This window comes from Berghia stephanieae, chromosome 1, assembly GCF_034508935.2.
Source record: "Berghia stephanieae isolate SIO BIC M18660-M18661 chromosome 1, UCSD_Bste_1.3, whole genome shotgun sequence".
Taxonomy (NCBI): domain Eukaryota; kingdom Metazoa; phylum Mollusca; class Gastropoda; order Nudibranchia; family Aeolidiidae; genus Berghia; species Berghia stephanieae.
Window position 1 is genome coordinate 88,090,958 of NC_088360.1, and position 15,882 is coordinate 88,106,839.

General features: G+C 33.9%; 1 protein-coding gene across 2 annotated transcripts; it reads left to right on the forward strand.

Annotated features, from left to right (window-relative positions):
• Positions 1-1,212: 1,212 nt before the first annotated feature.
• On the forward strand, positions 1,213-14,262 carry LOC144960701 (ribosomal RNA processing protein 36 homolog). 2 transcript variants are annotated; one of them, XM_078894000.1, is made up of 10 exons: positions 1,213-1,328; positions 3,566-3,634; positions 4,516-4,531; positions 5,842-5,902; positions 6,512-6,586; positions 6,852-6,912; positions 7,334-7,441; positions 10,132-10,206; positions 11,794-11,911; positions 13,050-14,262. In XM_078894000.1, the coding sequence occupies exons 2-10, from the start codon at positions 3,608-3,610 to the stop codon at positions 13,190-13,192; spliced, it is 684 nt and encodes a 227-aa protein (XP_078750126.1). In that variant the 5' UTR covers positions 1,213-1,328; positions 3,566-3,607; the 3' UTR covers positions 13,193-14,262. The 2 variants fall into 2 exon arrangements, with proteins under 2 accessions (XP_078750126.1, XP_078750121.1); XM_078893995.1 differs by having other exon boundaries at positions 1,221-1,448.
• The last annotated feature ends 1,620 nt before the right edge of the window (positions 14,263-15,882 follow it).

Below are 15,882 nucleotides of genomic sequence, written 5' to 3' on the forward strand. Positions count from 1 at the left end.
ACATTGTGGTGAGAACTAAACACATTTGGTCTTAAGACCTCTGGTGGTGGGTAGGGAGATCATTCTTGCTGTGTCTTCTATCCCCTAGTTATATGATTCCCTTTTCCAGGCTGCTTTCTGTTCGTGTCTTGGAATATGATTTCTTGATTTCGTCCTGGCCCTGACAAGGGAAAAAGTCAAATGTATTGGGAGATTATTATAAGTTGAGCTTTTATATAGCGCAATATCCACTAAACGTGCTCAAAGCGTTTTACAAGGGGTCCCTGACCAACAGCAACACTTATCATGTAGGACGAGACATGACGCCTGTTGGGCGATATTACAATTTATTTCCGACAGAGCCAACGCTGCTAACAAACAGGTACACGAGTATGGTGAGAGAATGTGAATAAAGAGCCTTTTCCAAGGACTCAACTATGTGCTGAGCAAGGCTCGAACCCAGGACCTTCTGATCCGAAAGCGAGAGTCATACCACAAGACCACATAGCCACGCATTCCCTTGTAAATCATTTCCCGGTGTCATCATTATTATTATTATTATTATTATTATTATTATTATTATTATTATTATTATTATTATTATTATTATCATTATTATTATCATTATTATTATTATTATTATTATTATTATTATTATATCATTATTATTATTATTATTATCATCATCATCATCATCATCATCATCATCATCATCATCATCATCATCATTATTATTATTATTATTATGATTATTATTATTATTATCATTATATTATTATTATTATTATTATTATTATTATTATTATTATTTATTATTATTATTATTATTATTATTACTATTATTATTACTATTATTATTATTATTATTATTTTTATTATTATTATTATTATTATTATTATTATTATTATTATTATTATTATTATTACTATTATTAGTATTATTATTATCATCATCATCACCATTTGAATGAAACAATGCAAATATACAACAGCTGAGAATCAAAGCTAGTCTACTTTCAATAATAGGGGTGCCTGTAGCTCGGTAAGGCCGCGTAAAGACCGACATCTTTCTCTGCTAAATCTGCAAGCCGCCATAAGTTGTCTTGTAAATTAAAATAGCATGTCTCTGGTTGTGACTACCAACTTTTTATCTGATACTGCTCCATACATTACGTCATTTTGTACTTCCTTTAAAAAGAGTTCCACCAAGTTGTCCGTCTTTGATTCCAAACCGTGGGAGAGTTAGGGGCAATTATAAAGTGAAAGTACAAAATCTAATACCAACAACAATCAACACGCGAGACAGAGCCTGAAGTAAGATTGCTTGGCACTTTGGTTTCTAAAGCGTGGTGAGTAACATAAAACCCAGAATCCACGATATTTACGAAGTGTGTATGAAACAGTTCCAGACAAAGCAGAGAGAAAATACAAGAAAAAAAAACCGGGAGGCCTTCCATACTCAGTATCAGGTAAGTGAAGTGTAAGTGCGAGTAAGCTCCTCGTGCTAAGGACTAAGGAAAACAACCCAAATATTCCTTTAACTAACCCTAAGATAAAATCAAGCCTAGAACATTTGACTAAGCTCCTTGGCTAGCATCTCTTTCAATTAGTATTTTCACCGCGGATCTTTTGTCAGTCTGGCTCATCGAATTCGAGCTAAGGCTATGGGAAACAACCCAGAACCAAGTATCTATTTATTTATCTATCATATCCCTTTAAATTTGAATAACCCTCAGAAAAAAATAAAACCTAGAACCGTTAACTAACCATAATAAGAAAAACAAACACCCTAGGACCACCCTGAGACCCTTTAACTTTATCTAAACCCGAATCGATCCTCCGACCTCGAGCTATCCCTAGATACTAATATACTAGAGTCTCAAATTGTTATGGGCTCGTTGTTACAATGGCAACACAAACTATTGTCCATTCAAATTCAATGGTCCTATAATCATTGCATTCGGTTATCAGACCTGCTGATAATATGTACATGTTGGTACATTGCCATCACAATCACAATAGAAGTGCATAATGTTGCGGTAAATTAGCATACAGGTATAAAACATGGAATTTGAAATATACTTTACGAAGTGACTATTTCTCCGTATGCTCAGGAGAATAAACTTGATCTCTATTTCTCCTAAAGGTTTCCGTTCTCAAGATATTTTTTATTTTTTTTGGTTATTTGCTAGAGTGTCTTTATGAATGGTGAATGTGTATGCATGTTTTGGGGGTTTTCTTTTGCCAGTGCTTGGGCGCTCTGTCTTTTATTCCCAACTTTCTGTTAAGACTTCTATCTTGAGTTTTTGTCCTATCCTGTCTTTCAACCTCTGTTCCCGTCTTGAGACTTTGACTTTGTTATTTAGGTTTACTTACTGTTCTCTCTTTGATAATGCAGCGCGAAGTGAAAAAGTGAACGGTAGCACAACTTTTTGATAAAATCCGTCTTTGTCAACAATATGCATAAAAAAACGCTAGCTCGATGATTTGTGAGAATTCCCTGTCCACTCCGTTTGATCATTTACTTTTGCATCGACCTCGTGTCCGTAACCCATCAGCTACTGGAGGCTAGCCGGCCATTCAGAGAAATAGAGTTCAAGTTTATTTTCCTGAGCGTTGGGAGAAATAGAGCTGGCCTATATTTTATAATGTTATCTAAGTATTTAATTTTAATAAACAATTTTCACTTCACATTGGATAATCCTATATTTCAGAAGATCCCAAGTGTCATAGTTTTCACACCTGTCAGTCATAGTGAAAATATGACTTGGAATCGGTAGCCCACCCCTCATCCCTTTCCTGATTTTATGTCTTTAAAAACTTTTTTTTTTTAATTTACAAAAAATCCAATGTTGCAACCTTGCTAGTCAAAATATTGGTAAAATTACACTGCTCAACCGGGATTTTAAAAAAAACGAAAGTACAGTCCACTCCGGATAATCGCAACTTTTGGTTAATTGCAACATTTCACAAGAAACAGAATTAATTCTATATAAGTCTCTGGTTAATTGCAACAGTCTTCGGTTAATCACAACAAATTTTCAACCTCAAAATGTGGCAAATTCTAGAAATCAAACAAAATCTCATGATTTTATTTCACCATGGGTGAAATCATGATAAGGTGAAGAATCGAGAGTGGGTGGGGTTTAATGCTACAGTATTGTAAACAAAAAATGGCACAGCTTTGCAGACTGAGCAATGATATCCTTTGTTTTGGGATTGACAACTGTGCATTGTGACCAACGGGTTTGGTGAGAACTTATTGTCTCTCATCATGGCTAATCTCTTTGACTCTTATAGAAATAAAATAAATATAAATCTCAATGTTGTGGCTTGTTGTTTTAATGAATTGTTTGCTAGAACCATCGAGCCATCCAAAATGCGTGTTACATTTGTGCTGTCCTCTTTATAGTTTTCACTGTGTTGGACACAATTAAGGGACAGAATTTGTTATAAACGCCTTCACCTATTAGAACCTTTAGATGGCTGCAACACATTTTATTCACTCAGTTCTATGAAGCAGATGAAAGGGATATCCTGAAGATATTTCATTTCTTAATCAAAGTCAATATTTTCATTATTTCAGAGATTTGATTAGCTGCTTTCATAATTGTTATCAAAGCCCAACATGGCAGATCATGATGATGAATATCAGGTATGTATTGTATTGTATTTGTATGTATTGGGCCCTAAAAGAACATATCAAATCACTCTTTGTTACACTAGCAGAAGTTTAGATACATTGAAAATTAGGTTCAGGAAATTATTCAGCGTTGAAGGTGAACAAAATGGATGAACTCAAAATTTACCTTTTTTCAATCAGTTCCCCATTAACTTGGGGAAAGTGAAAGACAAAAGGTTACCCTGTCCATCTTTGGATGGCTATATTTCCATTTTTTATTTTATTGATAATAATTTATAAGGCCAATGAAATTGTCAACTTAGGTTTTATTGATTCACAGAAAATCAGTGTTGTGAAAACTGTTCACTATTATGGTCACTGTTGTGTGTATGGGGCTCGAATTGGTGAATGTCTGGTGCATGACTAGAGTGTGTAGTTAGTAAGAGAGAATGAAGATAGCGGAATGTTATGTTATATGAAGTCTTGAGGAAGCAAAATGTTATATAGTTAAATTCAAGTTGTTCTTTATTGTTCAAAGATCAAGTTTATTGTATTTATTCCTAATCTACAGCAATCAGTTAGACGTCATTATTATTCATCTTTCACCAGTTTTGGAAGTGTTTGTCAGATCAACATCTAATTGTCCATATGTTTTAATTTCGCACCATATTTTGTTTCAGTGTATTTAAAATCTGGAGTATGGAAACATAAATTAATATCAATACCTCTCATGGGGATTACGCTGGACATCGAAGTGGTTAACTATGGTCTATGATAAAGTAATGAATCTACCACTGCTGTATATTAGAATTTAAAGGGGTTTTTTTAATATAAAAATTTTATATATGGACATTAATATTTCTTCATCGTTTTGCTTAACCTTCTAACTCTTTTTTTTTTTTTTTGTATTTCAGACTAGTATGCGTGAAGGTGAGTAAATATGTATATCACCGTGAGACAATGTAAGAAAAGATAAAAGAGTCTTAGCAGTTTTGGCGTTTATTTAGCTGCAAGTTTACAACTTGTGTTTAATTCAATTAAATGATTATTTTAAAATATACAGAGTTACTGTTGAGCCGAAACAAATTGATATAGTTCTTTCCTCAAAAAAAAATGGCTTGACTTGATGACTCAGTCCTGACCTGAGACAAAACAATAAGAATGATTTAGATCTGATTACAAACTCATGGATCTAGTCCAAAGAACAATTTACCATTGTCACAGAAGCCATTGTCCTTGGCCCCATCTACCTGGCCTAAACTGTCCGATCTTGTCTACCCATTTGGGCTACGAAGTTGCTCCTGGTCATGACGCTATCTAGCCCTCCTCTTTGAGACCCTTGTGTAGATAACTGGGAAAATGGTCTTTCCTCATATAGAAGATGTCATTCTAGTGGATTTCTGGTCTTGTTCTTGAATAAGATGGTTAATTTTTGTTCTGAATAGTCAAATATAGAATCTTAAGTCTTGTATTTTGTTATAGCCTTTTCCTAAGCTGATAGTTTAGGACCTTAAAGTTTCATTACTCCAATGTGTATTATCATAGAGCGTTCTGATTTTTAAAAATGACAGAAAATATCAGACACCATGATGATTGACGAACTGGAAGAAAGGCTTCGCCTCCAAGATTTATTTTTTACCCATCATATCAGAGACCTGCCTGCAATTTGGAAGTCCCTCTGCCATTGTTCAGCCTTGTATCAGTGTTGTCTTTGACCAAAAATACTGTCTAAACTCATAAAAAAATGTTTCGTCTGTCTGCATGTATACTAACTTGAAAAGCAAGACTTATGAAGTACTTAGATCATGGTAGTAAAACTGATAAGCACTATATAAATGGATTATTTCTGTTATCGTTGACTCAGCACATGGTTTGGTAAGAACAAAAGCAGGAAATAACGCTGAATCTCTCTCTTGGCAAGTCATTAGGTAAAAAGGCTCCCTCTGTGTGAGTTGCTAAGTCATAAAGACAGTGAGTGAATGAGCAAAGGAAATTTATCTGATTATAAAGAAAAAGAAAATGTTGGCAATTTTTATGTATGAAATTACAAAATGAATGTCACAAACAGGTTGAAAAATAATTTAGGAGGAGTTTCAGCAGATTATTTATCCTTTTATAGACTCGGTAATTGAATATGTAAACATTTTCAAGTTTTTATTAGCAATATATGTATTTTAGCTTAATTTATTCCATGGGTTATGTTTATGAAGAATTATATTTTGTTTCTTTTTCATGTTTAGAGATGTCTCACATCCCACTTGGTCAACTCAAGGCAATGCAAAACAAGATGGGACTTAAAGCGTAAGTAAAAAACAAAAAAACAACCTTATTTATTATTTTGTCTTTCTTTAAGATATACTCATCCTTATTTAAGTGGATGCAATTATTCACTCTGACTGCTTTTCACTGTTGTTATATCATGAATCAATTTTTCTTTCATAAATTTATTCCGTTTTACACCAAAAAAACAACACTTTTTTAAAGGTCGGTGTTTGATGTGCTTCTCAAGGCAAACAAAAACATTTATTACATATTTTTTATTGTCCATTCACTAAAAAAAATAGATTTTTCTAATATTAGCTCCAAATTCCTCCTTCCATAAAATTTCCTATAATGTTCTTCACGTTTGGAAAATTTGTGTGTGTAGTGTGAAAGGGCGGAGGGGGGGGGGGGTGTTTATTATTTGTTGTTTGTTTTTTTTGGGGGGTTTTTTAAATTTGTTTTTGGCTTTTACTATTTAGCTAGTTCTGCCAACTTTCTGAGCTGGAAAGAATGCTTTGCATCCTACGTTTATTTATAACATTGTGAAATCGATGAATAATGGGTAAGATTGAACTTCCTTTATCACTTAAAATTTTGATACTTTTCCAATACGATTGATGTTTCATTTCCATTCTTTCATTTTTCAAGATTCAACAAAATGAAGACAGGAGGACAATCAAAGTCAAGTTTAGGAGTTGAGTTCAAAAGGTTAAACCATAACAGGTAATAATGTCTCAATTTGTTCTAACAAAATATAAAACAAAACAAAACAAAACTATTGCTTGTTATAGATAAAATTCTTCTATTTTATTTTTGTACGGACTTGAATTTTTTATTGAGATATCAATGATTATTTGTCCAGAAGAGTAAAAGAATTTACGCAAGTAATCTGAAACTTTTTGTTGTTGTTTTTTATTTTCGTTTTGTTTTTTGTTTGTTTGTTTTATTGTTGGAATATTTTTATTACAATTTACATTTTAAATTTCAGACCAGCTGAATATTCTGCTAGAAAGCCAGTACCAAGACAGAGAACTAATGCAGATAAAAAGGTGAAATGAAATTTAATGATGTATTTTTTAATTTGTTTGTTTCCCATGTAGCATACAGGTAATTGTCAAACATCTAATTATGCTGAAAAATGACAATCTTGTTCATGAAACAAAGCCAGAAAAGTTTTATGGAGGCAAAATAATGACCAGTCTATGCTCAGATATTTTATTTAGAAAATTAACATTTGTTTGATCATATGAGTATTGCCTCTAAACAATTGTGACCTAGAGATAAACCTTTTTTTATATGCTATCTATTAACAAAGCATGCAAAAATAAAAAAGGAAGTTTTCTTTGAGCAAAACTATAATTACAGTGATGAGCACCACTCTGGATTGCTGTAAGAAACCTCCTCCCCACCCCCTTCCATGTACTAGAGCAACTGGACTAATCACGAATAATTTTTGAAAAACTTTTTCAGCCAACAAGTCGAGACCCTCGTTTTGATGAGCTGTCTGGAGAGTTTGATTCAACTTCCTTCAAGAAAAAGTATGCCTTCATCGATAACATTAAGGCAAAAGAAAAACTGGTAAGTTTGATTTGTATGAAGGTCCATTCTTCCCAAAACTGAGGTGACAGAACTGCATTACTGCTCAATGCATGATTATTTTTTTTAAATATAGCAACAGCCAATACTCAAGAATAGATATATAGTCAAAGCTGTATAATTGGACCAACCTCGTTACACAGAAATTGTTTCAATTAAGTAGTGTTCCAATTAATCGATTCCACAGGTGGCCTTCATTATTGGAACAACCTATCAAGATTTCACATATTGTTATTGTATTTGACTTTGTGATTATGTAATTATATTTATATAACAAAAGTGTTAGAGGGCTCAGTTTTAGTTCTTTGTCTAAACAGTTTCATTGCCATTTATCATTCTATTCAACATATGCACATGCCATGATGACAGATGTAAATAGAATGGGTGATCATGTAATGGCCTTACATTTATATGGAACACGCTCAAATCCCTTAAACATCCAATATTAAACAAACCCACATTAAAGTTGTTCCACTATAGTTTTTAACAAATAACACAATTTCATCAAACAATCAAGCTTGTCAAAAACAAATAACTATTTGCGTCAATATCTGTGATATTAATTATTCGTTGTTCTCCCCAAGATTCAAAATCAAGCAAGTAAGATGAAAGGGAATTGATTTTTATTGACACAATAGTGCTGTTGATTCTGGGTCAATTATAATGCCATTAAGATTATTCTTATAAAAAAAATAATTTTTTTCAGGGTTAATTTTTTAAAAGGGCAAAAAAAAGTTTGTTGAAGCTCTGAATTTGTTCCAATTCACCGACATGCGTTCCAAATTAACCAGTAGAAATAATAAGGAAAATATTTTGTCACTGGCTGATTGCTCCAATTAAGTGGCTGTCCCGATAGTGTGGCTTTCCAATTACTGATTGCATTTTTACTCTCTCTCTCTCTCCTCTCTCTCTCTCTCTATCTCTCTCTCTCTCTCTCTGTCTGCGGGTGGTTGGATGGGAGCATCACCCTTGAATCGTATACCTATGATGTTCTCATGGGTGTACGATCCGATAGTGATGTCGTTTCTTCTTCTCTTTACTAGCCTATCCTGCTTCTTTGGTTTGTGATTGTATTTTTGACAGGGGATATTTTTTTTCTGTAAATCTTCTGCCTGTTTGTTCTTGGTTATTTATAATTTAGCTTATGATATCTTTAGGTTATGATTTTGATTTACATTTGTACTATTTTTGTTAGATTGCTTGTTTTTTTGTTTCAGCGGTCTCTCATATAACCTCAATTGTGTTGGAAGAGACCTAAACAAACAAAAAAAAATCTCTCTCTCTCTCTCTCTCTCTCTCTCTCTCTCTCCTCTCTCTCTCTCTCGCTCTCCTTTTTTTTTTTTTTTTTTTTGTATTTTATTTTCTATAATCAAGAGTTCAATGAAAGATTGAATGACAACACTTCAAATTTGCACTCAGAATGAAGACCCAATAAAATTTCACATTATCTCCAGTAAGAGCAGTTTACTGAAACTGCGAAATTGAATAAATACAGTCTGGAATAATTTTATCTTGAGTTTGATAAGTCAATGTTGTTGGGTTTTATTTTTTTCTCTTGTAATGTTCTCCGCATGTGTTTCAAAATAAACGTATCGGTTTCCGATGGCTTATCTTTTTTCAAGCCTGTAAATTTAGTGTAATATATCTCGCACATCTGAAATTTATAGTTACTCTTTAAAGATTTAAAACATTGAGTTAGAATATCTTTTTAAAAATGAGCAATTAAGGCCCTTGTTTTATTTGTGCTTTATCCAATGAATTTAGAGGCATGGTTTGACTAGGTTACTACTTATGTTTGAACTCAAACAGTTCACGTGACTCATTTTGCATTGGTGTTGGATTTTTAAGAATAAAAACTGCACTTGTAGGTTTTGTTATTGTTGAGATAAAATAATCTGAATATTTTTATCAAAAGGATATACACAGTTCAGCTCATAATTCTCCATCATGACAGTTAGAATCAATGATAAAGTCGTGCTTACCATTTTGTTTTTGTTGACCTTGATCATACAGACATTTGAAAGTCATCAAGGTCTTGCATTCTTTTTAAGTCATGATGATGTTTTCCTTTTTTTGTTTTGTTTTGTTTGTTTGTTTTTTTGTTTGGGGGGGGGGGGGGGGTTGCCTGTCGTCACTAATGACGCATTTAATTGCCTTTCTTCACAAGCAGAACTTCCATGTAAGAAAATCAAATTTATCCGTTGTTTTGCTTACTTACTTATCCAAACCAGCGACCACCTGAGCTCTAGTCCTTCGGTCTTGTGCCATGATGTAGAAATTAGACATCTTTTGTAGTTGTTCCAGGTGACTATAAAGTGTGTTACTGATGCTTGGATTTGGTGGGAGGAATGTGCATCTCAGGTCTTCAAGAAGTTGACATTCAAGCAATTTGTGTGTTACTGTTTCATTGGGGTGTTGACATAGGGGGCAGGAAGGGGATGTGTCTTTTGTAACTTTGTTTAAATGGGTGTTGAGCGGTATGTGTTGTGTTCTTAGTTGAAAGATGATGCTTTGCTGGTGTCTTCTGAGATTATTTAGGCTATCAGTCTTTACAGGAGTGGTCATGTGGGAAAACACACATCTACCCGTGGTGCTTATCCGTTGTTTGACTGTGATAGGTTAAGCTCTAATGTACTGCAATGTAACCTTTTTTGCAACATTTTATTTTTCAGGAATTGCAGAAAATGATGCAAGAATCTACAGACAAGAAAAAGAAGTCACAGCTCAAAATGTTGTTCAATAGACTGGTAATGAAATTACTTTGTCATGAACATATGCAAAATTTAGTATTGGTCAAAGTCTTTACTTTTAAAATTTGATTGGGTTTTTCTTATGACTAAAACTTTTGTAAAGTATTGTTCTTTCTTTCTTTACGTTCTTCTTTGTCAAGAGGAAAACAATCAATTTTACATTCTTTGATCTGCTGGGGGGAGGATATTTTGGATGATAATCTCCTTGTTGTATATATTTATTTTGGTACAATTCAACTGCTCTATAATTACATAGTTGGGACCAGAAAAAAATGTTATAGAGAAGTGTTGTTAAAGCAGAGCAACCAAAAATGGGGGGGGGGGGGGGGGGGGTAAACTACCAAGAATGCAACTGTTTGGTGTTTGACCAGTGTAATCATCTATTTCTATTTGGAGCCAAACTAATACAAGATAAAATGGCATTTAGCTATCAGAGTTTATGACTGCCTTTGATTTTATCTGATTTTCTCTCGGTTATTGATTGTCATAGCAAAGCTATTATAGGGATCCCTGTAATTGGCAGCCATGTCTTTCTTTGTCATCGTCATCTTGTCAACTTTGGCAAGAATCTATCACTTTCCATCAATGGTCAGTGCTTTTCTTGGACGGATTAAGAGAAGACATTGTATTTTATTGACGTTATTTTTGGTATTCTGTATGTACCTGACAGTGGGTCCATAGTAGTGCTGAGCGTCTTTATATATGATGTTTAAGGTTTTTCATTCTTTTTTTAAAATCCAAATGTTAGATACAGTGGAACCTCCCGATAACGACATGCCACGGGACCGAGTTTTTATGACGATTTCCGGAGATGTCGTTATTTAGAGGTTTCCAAGATGGCGGACAAAGTGGGCGTGGTAAGGCCCGCGGGACCAGTTATTATTAACATTCACAAAACAAACAAAACATTGTAGTGTATTCCTCTTAGAGGGTTCTTGTGCGTGTGTCTGGATGAGACTTTTAGGTGATCTGAACTGAGTACACTGATAGTGTGCTCCTGGAATCTACATCTGTTCCCTATTTAAACCATTCCCCTTTGTCTTAATTTTTCGTATGTCATTTCAATTGTAAATCTTGAATGTTTTTTACTATCCAATTTTCTTCCTTTTTACTGGCGCTGATATGACATAGATGTGTCACAAGCGCTGTAAAACCCTTTAAAACAAACAAAAACAGGTAATTCGGACGTTGCGAGTTAGATAAAATTCCTCCTCCTCCCACAAAAACACTACTACTACTACTACTACTACTACTACTACTTCTATCACCACATAATATCACATTTTCCAAGATTTTGGGTTTACTTGCTTACACTTACATTTATACCTTGGTTTTTATTAATGCATATCAGCCAAGAGGGTTTTTTTTTTACTGATCTTAAATAGAAAAATAATCGGGACCACGGGTCAATGTCGTTATCAGGAGGTTGTCGCTATTCGGAGGTGTCGTAATCGGGAGGTTCCACTGTAATCAGGTTGTGATTATTTGTCTTTAAAGGGTTTGTTTCTAATTGTATTGTCATGAAAGCCATGTTGACAGCCTATATTAATTATCTTGTGATTTTATTTCTTATTTTAAACCAAGAAACAACAAGAAAAGACCGAAAAGAGAAATGAGAAAATGAAAGAGATGGAGAAGGAGTGGAAAAAGGAAGAGAAAAAGAAAGTTTTGGAAGGAAAGAAACCATTTTTCCTCAAGAGTTGTAAGTTCAAAATTCTATGTTTACACAAAAAGATAAGAAATTATATTTTTACTGCATTGTCACAAGTGTGTTAATTCTCCTGAATTCAACATGAATGGAATCAAACAATTTTAGTTTGATTGGTCATTTATGTGAACTCGAGAGAGTTTATGAAGTGAAGTGTGTCTTAAAAGGGAGAAATAAGGTACCTGAAACTCTGAATTTGTAGTCCTGCAATTCCTAGATTGGTTCTTCTTTCTATGCTTTTTTAGCTACTTGGAATATAATTATGATACAAAACAGTAGCTTTTAAAAGGAAGCATTAAGCTATTTGTTATGTTGAATTAGCTAAGGAATGGTTCATACAGTAATTTCTTGTTTAAAAAAATAATGATCTATGATATTGATGTTTCAAATTCTCTCAACTTCATAACAAGTATGTCTCTGTTCAGTTGTGACGAACAGCAAATCAGATTTACATTCTTTCCCAAAAGATTATTCGATAATTTAAACATTCTGTAATTTTTATATTATATAGAGCTTTGCATTCTGGTTAGAAGTGACTTGTTTTATATTTTTTCAATTTCAAATGTGCAATTTGTTGAATTAGCAAAGGAATAATCCATAATTATTGTAAACTATAATGATCCATGATATTGACCCGTTTCGTCTTCACTCAACTTCAATACAAGGTTGTCACTGCTGTGGTGAATAGCAAATCAGATTTAAATTATTTTCCAAAAGATTTATGTGATAACTTAAACATTTTGTATTTTTTTAATTATATAGAAGTGACTTGTGGTCAAAAGTTTTATATTTATTTTAATACCAAATCAGCAATTACGATTTCATAAAGTTAACTGGTTAGCCTTGTGGTATGAAAGCAAATCCTCTGTTTTTAAGACGAAACATGCCATATTTTAAAGATTCATGAAACACAAATGCTATTGAGCAAGTTGCATTTGAAAAACGTTAACCTTTTACAGGGGTAGAGGGGGTTGATTTTATTCTAATTTTAAATCTTATTGTGTGCACCAATAGAGCAGGAACAACCATGTAACTGTGGACTCAATGAACCTGTGTTGTATTGTTGTTCCAGTTCTGTCTGTGAAAACAGCCAGATCTCATCATGATTGCCCTTTGCTTTTTTTCTTAACAGCCGAAAAGAAAGCCAGATTCAGAGAACAATATCTCAAAGAGTTGGAGGAGAGTGGGGGAATGCAAAGATATACAGAAAGAAAGAACAAAAAGACTGCTGCGAAGGAGAAGAAAAGTCAAAAATGGAACACAGAGGATTTATAGCATATTGTTGCATTTATATATATATCTAAGTTAATAAAAGAATTGGGATGTAGATTTAAATATGTCCCTATTTGAGAGGCTGTGTAAGGTCATAGAATTTACTCTGATGTTTAGTATACTGCCGAAATCTTTTGATGGTTAATTAGAATTACCAAATGGTAAAAAGTAATTTGTCGTCTGGTTTTATAATGTGACGTGCAGCTCTTTTATACTCTAATTAATGATTTTTAAAAACTGCATCTGCATTATTGCATCTCTTATAGGTTGTAAATGAATGCTTATATTAAAACATTTATTGCAGTTTTTCTCATGCAAATAAGACAAATTTTGCAGGATGATAAATTTTACCCCCAAAAAAGTGTTGGAATTTTAACATTAACTTTAACTTGGAAAGTTAAAATTGAGGTCAGTCAACACTTGATTCAAATTCAAAGGCCAAAAAAAATGATTAAGTATCTTATTATATCTTTTTTTTTTTAATGGTAGGAATCTAAAAGATGGAGAAACAACTGGTTAGTTTTTTCATCATTCCTCAAAATTTATGTTAAACTCTGTTGAAATATAAATGTGTATTGTCGAAAACTGATTTTATGAATTTAAAAACTTAATTCAGAATTATTAAAGAGTTCATAGACTTCTTGGAATTAACTCATAAGTTGATCCAGTGAGTTGTACACGAGTTACCTTGTTTGTGAAGCTATGTGGTCTAGTGGTATGACACTCCTTCAGATCAGAAGGTCCTAGGTTCGAGTCCTGCTCTGAGTGGCGAATAGTTGAATCCTTGGAAAAGGCTCTTTACTCATATTCTGTCATTGTACTCGGGTGTAAGATGAGTACCTTTCCATTAACATTGTTGACTCTGTCCAAAAAACATTGTAATATAGCCTAATAGGCGTTATATCTTGTCCTCAGTGATAAGTGTTTCTGTTGGCTGAGGACCCCTTGTAAAGTGCTTTGAGCACATTAAATGGGTATTGTGCTATATAAAGCTTAAGTTTGTTGTTTTGTTTTATCACTCTGATATTATAGATCATTTGTAAATAAATAAAGCAATGTCATCACCAGAAAAATATGCTCTTTCTTTCTGCTTTTTCTGACAGTGTTTCATACACACCTTTTTAGATCTTTATCTTACACCAGTGCTCCCTAATTTGTCAGTTTGATCATTTCAAAATAAAAATGGAGCTACACACTCTCTAATGTATTCATCCTCGTGGGTTCAGAGCGAAACTCGTAACTCGTATCCTAGTCCTAGTGAGGAATATAAACATTTCATTTTCCTAACTACTAGAAAACCTCTGTGGTGTAATGGTAGAATGATTGACAGTAATCTGGAGGTCTGAGATTCAATGCCCCAGTCGAGACAGGCTGAATTTTTTTTAATTGCATATTTATATTTCTACTTTGGCACTGTTTCATGCTCGCCTGTTCAGATCTTTGTACAACGCTTCTGAAGCTTGTTTATTCTTCTTGCCATGTAATAAGCAATATTGGTGTTTGCTTTTTCACACTCAACGCAACTGATTACAAATCATTAATACATTCCAGCTTAGTTTCCCCGAACTCCTCGGGACATGCAAAAAAAAGTTTGCAGAAACTGTGCCATGATTTGATGGGGAGTGGGGTCAGTGAGGCTCAGCTTTATAGACTGCTACGCACCCAAAAGATGCCTAGTTTGATATCCATAGTGCTATGTGGCATCAGCCGGCTACTTCCCCTTAGCTCAATTTGCGGCGCCACACTGCAACTCACACCTGGGATATTCCAGTCTCTCCTTGGAGTAGACCCTTAGACAAATTTCAGCTTGAGGATAAAGAAAGGGAACTTTATTTCATTGATATGTTGAGGGAGATAACTTATGACATATTACAAGCTGTTTGTGTATGTTACACCATTCATTTACCGTCGTAGCCAATCATGGCTTGTGGCATTGAATATAGAGAGAATGGTGAAGTGCTAAGAATAAGCAGAGGGGTGTTGGTTATGCGTACCGGCGATGGGGTATGAGAGTGGCTGTGTGTAACTGCAGATAGATGCCACGATAAACACATACACATGTCAATGCCACAGTAAATCACCAGCGGTCAAAATCACCTGGCGCATTAAAGAAAAACATTAATCCATTCATTTTTTACGTTGGCTGGGTGAAATTGGTTCGACAAAACCGTGTTCGAGGCTGGAATGGAATGATAATGAAGAATAATAAAGAAAAGATTCGGGACATTCGATTGAGTTGGAAACCATTTTCGAGGAAAGCGTGCTGGAGTGTATAACCAAACCAAAAAAACATTACAATACATAAACGAGATGATTTACAAGGAAAAAAACATGATCGAACAAAACTAATACACATTTGACTATTACTATTACCCTCCCAGCCAAGGACCTCGGCAAATCATAATTATATAGCACAAAAAATATAATAGTGCATAACAGAGATGATTTACAAGACCAAAAATAGCTCCCAAAACTATTTTTTGTTTTTTTGTTTTTAAGTGTTTTACGGCGCTTGCAATACATTAAGGTCATATCAACGCCAGTAAACAGGAAGAAAATGGGAAAGTAAAAAGTTCTAGAATTACAATTAAAGCACCCAAGAAAAGGTAAGACAAAGGGGAATTGGTTCAAATAGGAAAGATGTAGATTCCAAGAGCACACAAAGTACTTCGCTCGAGATCACCTAAAAGTCT